The 16,746-nt window shown below is 33.6% G+C and overlaps 2 protein-coding genes across 2 annotated transcripts in view; one reads left to right on the plus strand and one right to left on the minus strand.

Annotated features, from left to right (window-relative positions):
* Positions 1-16,746, minus strand: part of LOC115453721 (flotillin-2) — a 357,821-nt gene that overhangs the window by 288,953 nt on the left and 52,122 nt on the right. The gene's annotated exons all lie outside the window — the stretch shown is intronic.
* On the plus strand, positions 10-16,071 carry LOC115451845 (glucose dehydrogenase [FAD, quinone]). Its single transcript, XM_030180225.2, has 2 exons — positions 10-177; positions 13,597-16,071. Exon 2 carries the CDS (start codon positions 13,597-13,599, stop codon positions 15,466-15,468), a length of 1,872 nt encoding a protein of 623 aa, XP_030036085.1. The 5' UTR covers positions 10-177; the 3' UTR covers positions 15,469-16,071.

A 16,746-nucleotide genomic window follows, 5' to 3' on the forward strand; every position in this document is an offset into this window, starting at 1 on the left:
TTCCTCGGGTAAATAAAACAAGAGGGATCGGCACCACTGCCTACAGTGGCGTGCAAGGAGTCCGTGATCCTGAGCCGCGCGACGCCGACATTGCGCGGAGACGACCGCTTGTGTATCAGTGCCCTATCTTAAAACGGAACGTGTGTTGTATTTGAATTGTTAATTCGAAATTTAAACGTGAGTAATAATTAATATTTAGTGTAATTATATTTATTTTAGTGGATATTTTTAAATTGAAATATTATTTAATTTAATTATTGCAAACTTGCCTTTTATTCTAATAACATTAAAAAATAAATTAAATATCGTCATTAAAATGTGACTAGTGACTATAACCACGTGTTTCATTCCTGTTAAGTGTAAATTAAGAATGTGAAAACCAATGCATTTAATGCAACAGCTATAAAAAGAAAGCGTAAGAATTTATGTATAATATTTAAAAAATAAACAACATTAACAAAATTAACTGCTTTGCATTATATCAACGTAAACATTTACCGCGAAAATAGTATTTTTTTATATTATGGCTGATATCTGTTGATTATATCACAAACGAAACAAACAATATATGAGTGTCCGACTGGAATGTCCATATAAATTCACAATAACACCGATCGCAATAAAATGACGACAAGAAAATCCAGTAATCACTGTTTTAAATACTTGTACAAAACGTTTTGCTCATACACGTGAGCCGCATAATGAAACGATAAATTAATTAGTTCTAAGTATCTATATTAAATTTAAATTTATACCATAAAAACAATATTAAACATAAGGCAAAATCAAGAATTAGTTCAGAGAAATCCGACGTTAACTCGCACCGTAGATTCGAACTGCACTGGTGAAACGAAACAACATTCACTATGACTAGCATTAAACAAAATGTGAAAATATTTTGGATAATTTGGATTTTGGATAATTCGCGTCTAAATATTACATAACGCACTTCGGGGTAAAGGTAGTTTATTTTTACACTTAGCCTTATGCCATCTAATATGGGGTCGACGGAACGCTTTGCTTGAACATATTTTGCGAAGCGTTTGGTGTTAGAATTTCCTTCTTATAACCTACCTGCCTTCCGTCATCCCTCTCTGAGGAAACAATGTAAGGGTTGCAATTCCCAAATCGGACAACAAACAAGTATTATCCGATTTAGGAATTGCCACTAGACTCACCTGCCATGTACTTAAAATGACCTATAAAACGAAAATTATAATAATAATGGTTTGAATCCACTATTCAGTTTGATTGACGATTTTATGTATAAATTATATAATTGCTTAATAATTTGTTTATTAGGTCCCGTATTATCCATGTAAAATATACATTTTACTAATTATAATGCTGCTCGGTATCATAAAATGCGTGTCACTGCTGATCCTGGCCTACAGGAGTTGTAGTGGTGGGTGTGAAGGCGGGAATGTCTCTCTAATTATAATGCTCACTAATGGCAGTGTAAATGTGTTTCCCAAATATTCAAAAACAGTTAAGAAGTTATCTTTTTAATAAGATGTATTAAAATAAATAAAATAAAATATTTATTTTAATACATCTCCTCATGCTTTATTCATCACATAGGCGAGCATAGTTGTACTAATGATAAGTTAAGGTACATGAGAATATTTAATTATTATTTAAATAAAGTTGCTTATTCACGGTCATTTGGACATCGCGTTACTAAATGAAACCACAACACACTTATCTTGTTGGAAATAACACTTTACAATAAGTTACTTGAGCCGTAGATGTAAAATAAAAAAGTGTAGGTTTCGAACGAAATAAATGTTAATAAAAAGTAAATTTTAATTTTACGCGCCCTAATGCCGCTACTACTACTCTAAGAGAAGTCGTCGCAGCGACAACATCATACTTTCAGTCAGAAATACACTCATGCACCAACATATTCGCATTAAACTACAAAATGACCAAAAAATCAGAAATCTAAAAACAAGGTTTTTGGTGAAAATATTTGTTATTAATGGATGATTTTTGGCACAATGTCAGCAAAGGTGAAGAGTATGTGGTTTCATTTAGTAACGCAATGTCAAAAGAAAAAAATATTATTTTTAACAGAATATTTAATGGAATAAGATTGATTATAAGTTGGACCAGTTTCCAATAATTAACAAAACGTATTTTAAGACAGTAAACTCAAACAAATACTTTATTCTAAACTTCATCAGCGAACACAAATATAATATGCGCAAAATAAGAATACATCAAAAAGGAATAAAATCAGCATCAGACTTCCTCTAACGCTACCATTTTAAGAATATTACGGCCTCTAATGATTATCAAATACATCGGGTAATGTTAAAATCTGCTTGAGTCCGGCATAAACCACTTGTAGCAAAAATATTATAAAAATAAAATAAAACACTTTATTTACGTACGTTACGTACGTACATACGTTAAAACAATTTATAAAAAATATTGTTATTGTTATTAATTTACATTTCAATCACTTGTGTTACTACGGTCATTTTAATTTATGAGAATAAAATTAATAAAATACTATAGTGTGAACCAAAGTACCCAGCTGGGACTGGCAGATAAGGGGAGCTAAAACAACTTTAAACAAAAGAAAAATCGACTCCAAAAATAATTAATCTTTATACACACAAGCAATAGAATCTTCTTTACAATTTGTGTTTTTATGTTTTTACACTCATTAAATATTTTTTTGTAGGCGATTCCTAATTTAAATTAAACATCGCTTTTGTATATTTGTTACTAAGCTCAGTGAGCAATTAACCTTCCTCCTAGGAGTCGGTTTATGACGATAATATGAAGCCTAGCTATTAGCAGCAGATTGTAAAAATGGTTCGATATAGCAAATTGTGACTTGTGACCTATAGAAAAATAAACTAAAGTACTTTCCTGGATATTATTTTTCAAAATCTATTTCAAGGTTATTCCATGAATCTCTAACAGAATACATTAAACATATTATATAAATATTATAAATGCGATAGTTTGTGACGATGGATGTATGTGTGTTTGTTCCTCTTTCACGAAAAACTACTGAACGGTTTGGATGAAACTTTATAATAATATTGGTTATATATCACAAAAACACATAGGCAACAATTTATAATGATTTTGTGTAATTTGTCATACTTATCAAGTAAGTCAGAAAAAAATGCGATCTTGACCTACGTTGCCTAAACTGTTGGAGTTAGACAAAGATGATGTGCTGTAGGATTGTTTTTCTTAAATATCTAAATAAAAGTCCACCACAGCATATATCTACGTTGTATGTGGAAGCCACTACGACCAAAATAATGAGCCATTTCTGTCTGTATGTAATCGATTTTCTCAAAGTCTACTGAACGAATTTTTATGAAATTTCGTATGGAGATAGTTGATCCTGAGAAGGTTATGTGCTACTTTGCATCCCGGGAAAATATATAGCGGGACTTTTATCCCGGAAAACCCTTTGACGCGGGAGAAGCCGCGAGCAAAAGCTAGTATTAAATATTTTAAGAAATTGAAACGGTGAATAGGTTATGAAAAAATTTAGGTTCATTTTGAAGCTTTATACTTTACTAGCAGGACACTTGTCTTAAATTCAAAATACGATTGTAGATTTACACACAGGCTTGCATGACTACAATACAAATGACGAATTATACAACTTACCGACGTCAAACACATAATTATTATAATCAATTTAAATTTACAATATTTGCGTATAAACCAAAAAGCTGTCTGCCTGGTCTGAGAAGCAAATAATGTTGGAACAATGATCGTTAGAATGTTATCTGATTCATTTACATACTGTAGTTTGATATATAACTAATTAATTAGTATTCAATGGGTTTTTGTATGAGTTTACCAGTAATGTACAAAAACATAACTTAAGTCATCTGTAAAATGGTCCATACTGAATTAACTATGAGACATGAATCATATAAGGCAGTCGTGAACAAATCTTTGCACTACAGACTGGGCTGAGATGTTAGCACTCTCGTCCCAAACAGGGCAAACTCAAGGGAAGAATGACCGGGAGCTATGCTATCAATATACTGTCGACGTCTTCTTAACCAATGTACGCATCATTTGCATCCCTAACCGAGATCCTCTAGACGTGACTGCAATGTGTACAAATTGCCGTAGCAACTAGCCATTTTTTTATAATTCCTAATTGAAAATATACACCGTAATCCAAAAAAAAGCATTGAAAAAAAAATTATATAAAAATATACGAAATTCAAATATATTCTTTTTCGTTTTACTTTTTAATTATAATGCATTTTCCTATTGTGATGTGCAACTTTTATTTGCACTTAAAAAATGGCTTGGGTACATCTGTGTACTTCACGTTATTAGACAACGCCTCCAAAAAATACCTAGTGTGCATATAAACATAGAAAAACTAATTGAAAAGAATATTACATTCATCATGTTTTATTGCTCTTTTCTTAACCCATATCTAATTTTCAATATTTTTTGTATTATAGTGTTTTTTTGGCTATCCTTTTTTGTTTGATATTTTATTAATAACAAAACCTTACTATATGTTGGCTACATACAGTAAAGAACGCAATCTTGACTTTGGGCGTCATTCCGTTATTCTCGCAAGATTGTGGAAGTACAGCGAACTCGTAAAACGATCTTTCCACAAAAGTTAGGAGATGCAAATCATCATGATTATTTTGGAATACCTGATCATTCCTCACCCCATGCACCTCACTCTGCGTCGCCGCGCTTGTGCCGCTACTCGATAAAATGTTACACCAATATAATATACTTACGCTTTATAGTTTATAAAATCAGATTGAACATCGAGCGTCGTATTAAAATGGTATTACTTTTCTAAGTTTTGTTTAATTTTTTTTGACATTTCGAAGACAGCCTTCATAGTTTGCTCCGGGAATATGGCAATATACGAAAAAAAACCGTAAAGCAGTTTTGTTTCAGTGATTAACATATCAATATACTGATGTGCCTATGAACGGCGTATGAAGCGCAAAAAAATTAATACAAAGAGTCCAATAAGCAAAAATATTTAAAATACAAGTATACAAGTTGCATTTTTTTTTAATCGAACAATAGATCAAGAGTTTTAGTCAAATCGATCAAATCCCTATTTACCTTGGTCACGCTATCACGCGTGAACGGCTGGACCAATTTTACTATTTTTTTTTGTTGTGTTTTTTATTGACAGAAGAAGGTCCTCATGAAAGAAAAAAATCAACAAATCGCGCGGAAAATTAGAAAATTTAAGAAAGCTTAACGATAATATTGATTTTATATCACTGTCAATTGTTTGAAATAACTTTCAGCGATTGACAGAATGCGCGCTGCAAATTCATAGTTAAGACGGGACAACGTCTGTCGGGTCAGCTAATTATAAATAAATTGTATTTTAATTGATGCTTTTTTTTTTAATGGCCATCCACACAAATTTTCACCTATACATATATCAGTATATAAAATAATCAGGAAAGGGAAAAATACACTTTGATTTATTATGAAATACTTTCACACCGTGGCATTTCATATTCTAACCCTGACATATTTAAAACAATTAAAAAGTTCTTCGAACGCTTACACATTCTTTTTACTTTTGTGTTATTAAAAACCGTCCGTCAGAAAGATATTAAATATCACTGTCAAATAAAAACCTGTCACATTCATTAGAAATCAAGTTCTAAATTAAAATTTTATTCCGATTTTAGAATCATACAAGCACGTAGTGGCGCATTAATGATGTTCCGTAGCCGATATTTATGTCTACAGTAATAAACCGAAACCGACCTTTACCTTAGCCTGTTTCAAGTTTCTTATAAAGTAAATAATGTGTATTAACTACAAAAGGTTGAATTTAATGCAGAATATTAAATTTATAGCATAGATTTTATTTCTAAATCTGAAATTGTAGCCAAGGGACGTATAGCTGTGAAAGTTCGTAAAGGTTTGACAATGAGTGCTTATCCAGCCGATGAAATTTTATTATTTGGTGACTTCAACTTCAATTTTATGGATTAGCAGATTGATGTTAATAAGACCTTGAAACTAGTTAATTATAGTTGTTCCATCGGGCAAAGTTTTGTAGCCATTTTTGGCATTTAATAACTTGACTAAATTTAATCTCGTGAAAAATGTAAATAATAAGATTTTAGAATTAGGTTAGGGAACGTTGATTATATTAATGCCACGGAAGCTTCGGCTCCGTTAGGTAAACTAGACATGCATCATCCGGCCCTAGAGATTAGTGTTAATATTTAAATTAAACCATTAATTAAAAATAGAATTTATAAAATATACAACTTTAGGAAAGCAAATTAATAATTCATTAGAACACGATTAAGTCAAGTGAACTGGGTCTCAGAGCTAGGTTGTGGGGATGCCAATGTCATGCTAGAGAAATTCAATAAGACACACTTTGATAGAATCTTACGTTTCTAAACTTGAACACATTCTCAGAAATACCCACTTTCTTTTACCTTTTCTCTAATTAGGTTAATTGGTGAAAGGCAAATAATAAAACTGAGGCACAAGCATTATAAAAATCTTTTGGAGCTTAATATGGCAAACAAACGTGTGAGCAAACTAACTAGAACTTTCTACTTGGACTATAGCAATCCCAAGAAATTTTGGTCATTTGTGAAGCCCTCAAAAGGAGCCTCAGAAGCATCTGGTGAGATGAAACTGGGAAGTACCTGTGCTGCTTCAGGCGAGGATATTTGCGGTCTCGTTGTAGAACAGTTTTATTGGGGTTATTCTACTCGGCAAAACACTTTGCTGGGTTGTGAAAGTGAAGATTGAAAATTGAAATACATGGACCATTACTCATGTGGTTTCAGTCATACTTAAAACATCACCCATTACGAGTCACAATGGGTAGGTACTATTCGAAAACTTAAATTGCTTCTTCAGGAGTTCCTCAAAGGTCACCACTGGGCCCATTACTTTTTGTTTTTTTTTCTCAACAACATCCCAGATCATGTAATGCATAGTAAATGCCTGCTCTTTGTATAAATGTATATCACTCATTGAGGACCACGATCTTCAGAAAAACTTAATAAATGTGATGAGAAACTGGTATCTTCTTAGTAATATCTAGGCACTAAATCCTGGAAAGTGCGTTCACATTCAAGTGACTAAAAATAAAAATATATATCCGACTAGCTATTTTGTGGAGGTTGATCAGTTGCATGATGTTACTAATGTTCGAGATTTGGGTGTCATTGTTAATAATCAGTTGAACTTCGTTGAACAAATTAACAAAACTATGTCTAAAGTGTGGAGAATGCTCGGTTTCATGAAACAAAAGTGTAGCAACTTTCAAATTTTCAAGCACTTTTGTGCTTATTTAATGTTTTAGTTCGCATTCATTGGGAGTATGCTACTGTAGCTTGGAATACACACTTTCAGAATCACAGCGCGATTAGAAAGGGTACAAAAAGTATTTAATAAGTACTTGGCATTTAAAGACGCCCTTTATCAATATCGGGCCGACTACGAGACTCGTTTAATTTCCTCGAAAACTGTTTGTCATGTTGTTTTGTATAAACTGATTAATGACTCCATGGGAAGACTGAGTTTGCATGGCCAACTCTGCTTACTTGTGCCAAGAAAAATCCCAAGACATCCTTTGGATTGCACATTTAGAAGAGCTCATTTTAGGACTGGTATATCAGGTCCTCTTTAACGTGTTGTTGATACATATAATGATGGTACACACGGTCCTAAGTTCTATATTTGTTTTTTAATAATATTATTGTGAACGGGTGCATTCTAACATTTAATAATGACATCATATTTTATAATAATGGTGGCGGATTAACGAATAATAATAAATGCTATAAGTAAACGCAGAAACCGATGAGGTTTTGGAGGAAATTTGGCATACAGACAAACCATATTCGAGACCAGCATTTCTCAAACTATGGGACACGAAAGAATTGTGCGTGGGCCTAGACTAATGGAAAGTTACATCGTTGGACCTGGTAAACAGCCTGATGTTAAAAATAACAAAAGTTGAAGTTGATACTCAAGCTATAAAAATAGCGAATAAATATATCCTGATTGCAAAAACAATTCTTTTTCTTACACGCACAGTGCGTCATTCGAAGTTATGCTTGTTTTTCCTTCATGGTGGCCAAAACTTAAGTTGGAATTTTTAATAAGTGGGTCACGATTAAGACAATTTTAGGAACCACTGTCCTAGACTAAGATACAAAGTGAATTCAATCGCGGAAAATTATATTACAAATTTTATTTTGAGAAAGGTACTCTTAGACTGGTGAAGCCGATGAAAACCCATTACGTCATAAATTTATTTATAGCATATTTCTTAATAAGCGCATGTTTTATATTTCCAATCGTGGTTTCTTTCTATAATTTTGTACCGAGCAACCGTTAAAATTATAATTCTTGCATTAATCTGCTTTTATTTTACAGTAATAAGGAAGCAATAACTGAATGAGTTTTTTCCACCCACATTAAAGGTACTACGTAGTACAAACGAACGCGAACTGTTTCTAGTTTTTATTTATAGAAACCTATTTATGTGTATACAACTGCATACTTGCAAAATAAATATATGACTTAATACAATTCTATTATTAAGTTTACCTTTAACCAAAACCATATATGCAGTAAGATTTTTTAAGTCCCACGATGTCTATCACCAAATTTTAATCGTAACTCGTTAACAACGGGTGGTAATTCTTTAAATAATTCGATTTCAAATACTCGACCAAAGATCAAACCCTGGACGTTAATTCAAAATAACATTTGACACATGTTGAAATTCTAATCTTTGCTTCTCATTAACTATATGACTGGAACAGGATTTAATATCAAATTATATGTTTACGAAACCCCTTCACGTGGCAATTTTAAGCTTCAATAAAATTTTATTAATTATGTATCGTGGCATTGACTATTTATTCATTCGGATACCTAGGAAACGATATATTTAGCATCTACAAACAATCACAATCCAAAAAAACGAACACATCAATAATGGACATTCTATACGGTAAAAAATATGTGAAACGAAAATACTACAACAGGTTGTTAAAAATAATCTGTACTAATATACCTATACGTATAAAGCTGAAGAGTCTGTTTGTTTGAACGCGCTAATTGCAGTAACTGCTGAACCGATTTTGATGTTGTTTTTTCAATAATAGAAAGCTACATGATTCTTGACTGCTAAAGGCTTTTTCTTATCCCGGAAAAATATTTATTTTGGAAAAAGAATTTCACGCGGACGGCACCACAGGCCATAGCTAATTACATTATAAAAATAATTAATTTTAAATGTCAGTTCCGTGTAAACAAATCCACTTTAGTTATGTTTACATAATTTACTTATTATAATCAAAAATATTTACATACAGTACGTACACATACAATATATATTTTTTAAAAGCACACAACTGTGACCCCTCTGCACATAGACCACTTTTTTTTTTGGTTTCGCGCGGAATGTCCTTTATTACTGCCGCCCAACCTTCGTGGGGGCGACTGAGCGGTTATGCTGAGGTAACCGTTCCTTACGGCCCGGCTTTGAGTCGGGCGACCGCCGGGCCGTGTCCTTAACTCTATGTACAACTAACCTATGCACGGCCTACCAGCTAAAACTCCGCGGTGGCCCTCTTCGGCGCATTAGGGACGGCTGCGATGAAAATGGAATACAGCCCAGATAAAATTGTAACTGACGAGAGTTGCCACAATTATGCCGGCCTGTTTAAAGCCAGATATACACAGGCTGTTCTCGGAACGCGACACACTTACGTGGGTTTTAGATATTATGGGCGGACTTCGCTATCCGGGCAGGCACAAATATCCTAAGACCAATATAAAAACCTTGACATCGTGCATTATACTACGAAAGTACGGAATAGCTGCTGTAGATCTATATTTAAACATTCACTACAAATTTTACGTGTTTACATAAATATTGTAAAGTACTTTACAACTTCTGTTGACAGCAAAAACGTGTTCGCCTTTATGACGTCACATTAAGAAAGCAAATAGCATAACAATTTTCCAAAGGTCGAAACTCGATCAGGATATTCCAATACACATAAATGCATTCTTGAACACTCCACAACATCATAAAAATGCAAATAGGCTTGTACGTTAAGTCAATGAACTGTTACATTATAGATATTCTAGAATCAGTATTAGATAAAACGTAAAAAACCTTGATAATCAAATAAATATTTACATAAAATATGATCATTAGCAAATACAATTTTTATAAATCGTTTCGGTCGTTTATTCTACTATAAAGCCATTTTACTTTCAAACACCGTTCTTTTTGTGGCAATAAAGTTTCGTGTGCCGGTTCAAAAGGTATCTGGTCTTTTATTAATAACAATATAGAGATAATGTAGCACTCGACGCAGAACTCTACGTGCACTCTGTCACATACCGAAAAATATTATAGAAATTACTATATTTACTTACAATAACTACAACATATTCAGAGGCCGAAACATTTAACGCTTAAGAAAGAACCGTTTCAGAATTTTAGAAGCATGTACATGTTCACGCAATATTGACGCATCAATTTTTCGTATACACAACGATACGTCGCATGATGGCAATATTAACACTATCAATTACCATCAGCGATTACTCGGAGCTCGCATTATTTTAACACGAATTATGCAATAACGAATATGCTGATATGTTTGAATACGGCTGATATGCATCTATTATATCTTATGCAATGTTGCATGGTTTTTTTGCGTAACTAATGTGATAAAACGGGTAACCTTTTCACTGGCTGTTAGAAATGTCTACATCGGTGACAGGTGACACATGTAAGTCTTATTATGTACTTCTAAATCCCCACTGACCAATCTGTACATATTTAAATGGAAGAAAACGTATTTTATATTAAGGCTTTACCGCCTTCAAAGCAATAATTTTTTAATACATATTAATCATTGTTAGAGATTGTAAAACCCATGTTCTATTGTAATATTTTTATTGCTCAACGACATTTTTTCAATCTCTAAAAGGGTAGCAACCATCAAAAATAACATCGGAATGTTATAGAAAATAGTTGTAACAATCATAAAATATAACTCTACTGAAATAGAGTTTAGAGAAACACGATCTACCGTATTTCTATGCCCATAAAATCAAGTATAACATTGAATTATAATCATCGTACAAACCGGCATACATGGTAAGGATCAAAGACGCTACGTTTTTTTAACATGCGGCATATCATTTACGCACGGCACAGTATTATGCACAATGAACAGTTTTCGTCAGTTAACATGCTATTCGCAAAAACCGGATGCCCAAGGCACGACCCGGAGGCTGATATAAAATATACTTCAAAAAAACATTTTATAAGAAGTAGAGTTAAACTCAAGCGTTCCGGGATCAGACTGTCTATATCCGGTTTGAAATAAGCCAGTATAAATGTGTCGAATGGCAAGGGATAATCATCTCTCGTCAGTCGACACTACCTGAACACCACTTCGCTTACCGTCAGCTGCAGTGGGTGCGATTTACAGTGCCTGTATAAAAATAACTATGAACATAATTTGTACTTGTGTAATGAGCAGCTATTGTATTGTTATGAGCGGTTACTGTGTTTTACATCGACAATTTGCGTAATCACAGCGTGTGACATTATAGGTAAGGGCCGAACGTCCTGCGTCACTGATAACTATACGAATCACTCTCATCTCTTACTATAGAATTACACGGCAAATGCCTTCGATGTAATCATACGTTAATTATTTCTTTACCTACTTTGTTGAGATTCAATCGTTATAGATACCTTTAGCTGTAGATAGAGCTTAGTCATAATAATTCAATAAGAAGTGAGTTTGCATTAAATAAATGCAATACTTTAGGAAATTCCATTACTTATTAGAAAAATAAAAAAAATACTAAAATTACTATCGAAATAATTACTTTTATAGATAAACCAATAAATCTATTAACAAAATGAGGATAACACCCACTTATAAGTAACATTATCAAAAGACAGTAAAACAGACAGAAAAACTTACATTGTAAACATAATAAGATCAACTAGTAGTCCACATATTCATGTTGATAATTTCCGTGCCAGAATAATTGAGATAACTAATTGATTGCGATGCTAAATGTAATACCTAGCAGCTTCCCATAACTTTAGCTTCGAATCAATCAACATAAATTGAATTTGGAACTATGACCACTTTATTATTATTGCAGTTTATTACCGAAGCGTACGACCCCTAGACCAATGAGAAGGGAAGTGTCTCTCATTACGATTCACAATTTTTAACCTGTGGTTACAAATGATCTTTTTTGGTTTAATATGCATACATATTGCCCGCCGTCAAAGAGATAACTTTACAAGTTGATTGGTGGGCACAACTAGTACGAAAAAGTCCTCGCGGTCGAACACCTAGCCGTTAAGTAGATTAAGTGACTACCCTTACTAGATTGTCTGTTGCGACTGCCTTAAAAGAAGCCGAGAACCGAACGAAATGAAAAGATTAAATACATAAAACTACGAAGGCCCTTCAGGGGCACGACCTTCTATGATTAAGAACGCGACCAAGAAAAAGATGCATACATTTTAACTACTAACCTATTGTTTATATTTAGCCACTAACGAGTCATCGCTCATTGTATATATATTAAATATGTGTAATAACATATAAAACTCCTCGCATTTCCTCATAATTTTCAAACGGGGATATAATTTTTTTTTCATATTTTGAATAAGTTTCCGCGAAAAACCTCGCATTATTTAACTCGGAAAATAGATATGTTTACATAAGTAAAATATATATTAAATTTAATAAAATAAATTATATTTGTAATATTATCTGTAAATAGTTATTCAATCTCAAAACTAGATATTACTTATAGACGCTGTTTTCGAAAGCTTTTCGCTTTAGATCAGTCGCACGTACCTGAAACAAAACAACGATTATTTAATATTTATGCATACTGATCCAAAGACAAAATACAAAAACACCAACCAAGGAGTATAACAAAAAAATATAAACACAGGCAAACGCACTTAATGTGGTATAAACAATGGATATAATTTTTATTATCATCATCATAATAAGACGTAAACTCAGAACTACCCATAACTATAGTTTTTACAACGAAGTGAAGCAAAACTACTATTGGCGAACTTTTGGAAAAATAAAAAAAAAATACCCGTTTAACCAGCTGAACAGGAAAATTCAAGTAATGCCACGTGAATTAAACGACACATGAACTCACTGGCTTCATTAAAATGTACAGTCATGCGAGCACGTCGAATCCGTGTATCCTTTTGTTCTAGATCAATGCCAACCGCGATCTTAACTTTGTGTTGGCCGGTAATATAAACCATTTGTCCACTCTTAAAACAATCACGCACATACATTTTATACCCGATGGATAAACAGAGGCGCAACTAATGCACCCTTATTTCTGTCTTATGATGTCATGGAATGCGGCGCCGACACTAAGAACAAAAACTGAATATTAATTTACTCAACCCGTCGATCGAAGCCAAGACGGTCAGCCCGGCAGTCATACTGTGATACAATTACGCCACCAAAGCAGTCCTTAATCATGTATCTAATCAATATTTTCTCTCAATTCCAGATGAATCAGCCCCGCGCGCCGGCATCGGCGGCGGCTCTGTGGGTGCTGTGTACCCTACTGCTCCCGACCGACACACAGTTCACAAACCCGCTTATGTCCTTGGCAAACTTCCTCAACGAAGGCGCCCATCAACTGGACAACGAACCTCCTGACCAAACCAAACTACTTTCGGAATATGACTTTATAATTATCGGTGCTGGTACCGCTGGCTGCGTTCTCGCCAACAGACTATCCGAAATCTCCGAATGGAAGGTACTGTTAATAGAAGCTGGGATCACCGAAAACTACGTCATGGACATTCCCATCATCGCGAACTATCTTCAATTCACGGCAGCAAACTGGGCCTACAAGACAAAACCCTCTAATAAGTATTGTGCGGGATTTGAAAATAAACAGTGCAACTGGCCACGAGGGAAAGTAGTAGGAGGTTCTAGCGTTTTAAACTATATGATCTATACCAGAGGAGCGTCAATGGACTACGATAATTGGAAATCGATGGGAAATGATGGTTGGGGCTGGGACGACGTCCTGCCGTATTTTAAAAAAGTTGAAAACTTTAATATCCCTATGTTTGATAATCCAAAATATCACGGTCATAAAGGTTTTCTTAATGTAGAACATGCTCCTTTTCGAACATCAAAAGGCAAAGCATGGGTCAAAGGAGCACAAGAACTCGGCTTTAAATACGGCGATCACAACGGAGCAGAACCAGCAGGAGTATCATTCTTACAGTTATCTATGAAAAATGGCACAAGACACAGCTCAAGTAGAGCTTATTTACATCCTATCAATAGAAGAAATAACCTGCACGTATCCAAAGGATCGATGGTGACAAAACTTCTTTTCGATGCCACCAATACTAAAGTAATAGGAGTAGAATTAGAAAAATTAAATAGGAAGTTTAAAATACTAGCAAAAAATGAAGTCATTGTGTCAGCAGGTGCAATTAATTCACCACAACTCTTAATGTTATCCGGTATAGGACCAAAGGAACATTTAGAATCAATGAAAATCAAAGTTGTTAAAGATCTACCGGTCGGATATAATTTGATGGATCACATCGCCGCTGGCGGATTGCAATTCATGGTACGATCGCAAAACATAACTCTAACAACTGAATATATACTGAGCCATTTAGATTTAGTATTCAAATGGATGCAAAACCATAAAGGACCTCTTTCAGTCCCTGGCGGCTGCGAGGCGTTAGTTTTTCTAGATCTAAAAGACAAATTCAACTCTAGTGCGTGGCCTGATATGGAATTGCTTTTTATTGGAGGTGGTTTAAATTCGGATCCGTTGCTTCCTCGCAATTTCGGGTTTGACGAACAAATATACGCTGATACATATGGACCGCTAGGAAAATCTGACACATTCATGGTATTCCCCATGTTGATGCGTCCAAAATCAAAAGGAAGAGTGATGTTGCAAAGTAGAAATCCTAAAGCGCATCCATCGTTGATACCCAATTATTTCGAATATGAAGAAGATTTACTGAAAATTGTAGAAGGAATCAAAGTGGCTATAGAAATAGCCAGGCAGCCTGCTATGAAGAAAATGGGTGCAAAATTGTACGATGTGCCTATTGAGGATTGTTTAAAATACGGTCCTTTTGGCAGCGACGCTTACTTCGCATGTCAAGCGCAGATGTTCACGTTTACCATTTATCATCAAAGTGGTACATGCAAGATGGGCGTAAAAGGCGATCCTTCCGCTGTAGTGGATCCAAGGTTACGGGTGCATGGTATAGCAAAACTGCGAGTCATTGACGCAAGCATCATGCCTGAAATCGTCTCCGGTCATACAAACGCGCCTGTTTACATGATAGCGGAGAAAGGTGCAGACATGATCAAACAAGATTGGGGAAAATTATGATGGCGCTAGTATTATGTGGCTTTCAAATTATTACGCCAAAGTTTATTATTAATAATATGTCATATCGATACATTTTAACCGTTTCCACGCGGGAAGCGCGATACTTCCCACCTATCACATTGTATAATGAGCTTAGTATATTAACACATAAGGAAACAAATAGTTTATGCCTCTTAAAAGACTATTCTTATTCGTATAAGGCAAGGAGTCCCGCAAGGTTATAATAACAATTTAATTTAGTAAAACCTTTGCAGGTGCAATATATTTAATTTAATTGTGTAATGTAAAAAAGCACATCTGTGATTGTAACAATATTTAAAATTTAGAATATTATTACGTAGATTCGTAACTAAATTTATAATGTGATGAGCAGAATAAAAGTAAATTTATGTTATAAATATTACATTGTTTATGACATAAAATTGCTATGATAGTACGTTTATATTATAAACATTATTCTGTATAATATATTTATCAGGGTTATAGACAACTGGGGTTGTATTTTTGTCTATTGTTATAAAAAAAAATTTGTAAAATAGTATTAGCCCATAATATTTATTTGTTAAGGATTTAATTAATAGACAAATGATTTAAAGAAAAAAACAGTATTTTTATTACATAAAAAACCTTTAAAATTCTTTAAGTAATTATCGGGAAATGTTATGTTACATTTCCCAATTTTCAAAGAAGCTTTACAACACCATAATATTGTAATAGAAATAAAAAAATTAGGACCGGTTTAAGTAAAGCAACATTAGTTATACTTATTTAAAGTACATGACATTATTTCAAGTTAATAAATATATTACGGAATTTGTACTGACGTAAATGCGTATGCGCAAAATGCCACCACGGCAGTAATAACTTGCTCATATAGGAGTAACTACTAATAAGCCCATATTGACCGTTTTTTTTACAAAGGTCGAAGTAATGCTCATTACCGCCCACTTTATGGGTTAGGAACGGCGTAGAACAAAATATTATTCATAAGAGTCAAAACTACGCTCTTGAAATATTTAAAATGACGTTATAGAGAAATTGTTTTAAATTATTTTTAATTATTTCATTTTAAAATAATTAAAAATAATTTGCGAAAATGCAATATTAATTAACAATTTTATCCTTAAACTACCTACCTCTCTCATAAATACACATTAAGACATTTATTTATTTGAATATAATATAGTAGTTGCAATATTACTTAGAAATTAACCACAATAAATCATATAGTATCAAGCTACTTAGTAGAATTACATGTTACCTTGAAATAATTATATT

This window comes from Manduca sexta, chromosome 9 (assembly GCF_014839805.1).
Source record: "Manduca sexta isolate Smith_Timp_Sample1 chromosome 9, JHU_Msex_v1.0, whole genome shotgun sequence".
Lineage (NCBI taxonomy): Eukaryota > Metazoa > Arthropoda > Insecta > Lepidoptera > Sphingidae > Manduca > Manduca sexta.

Bases quoted from the DNA above. Each gene is read 5' to 3' on its own strand.
- LOC115451845 (XM_030180225.2), top strand. From the start codon at position 13,597: ATGAATCAGCCCCGCGCGCCGGCATCGGCGGCGGCTCTGTGGGTGCTG.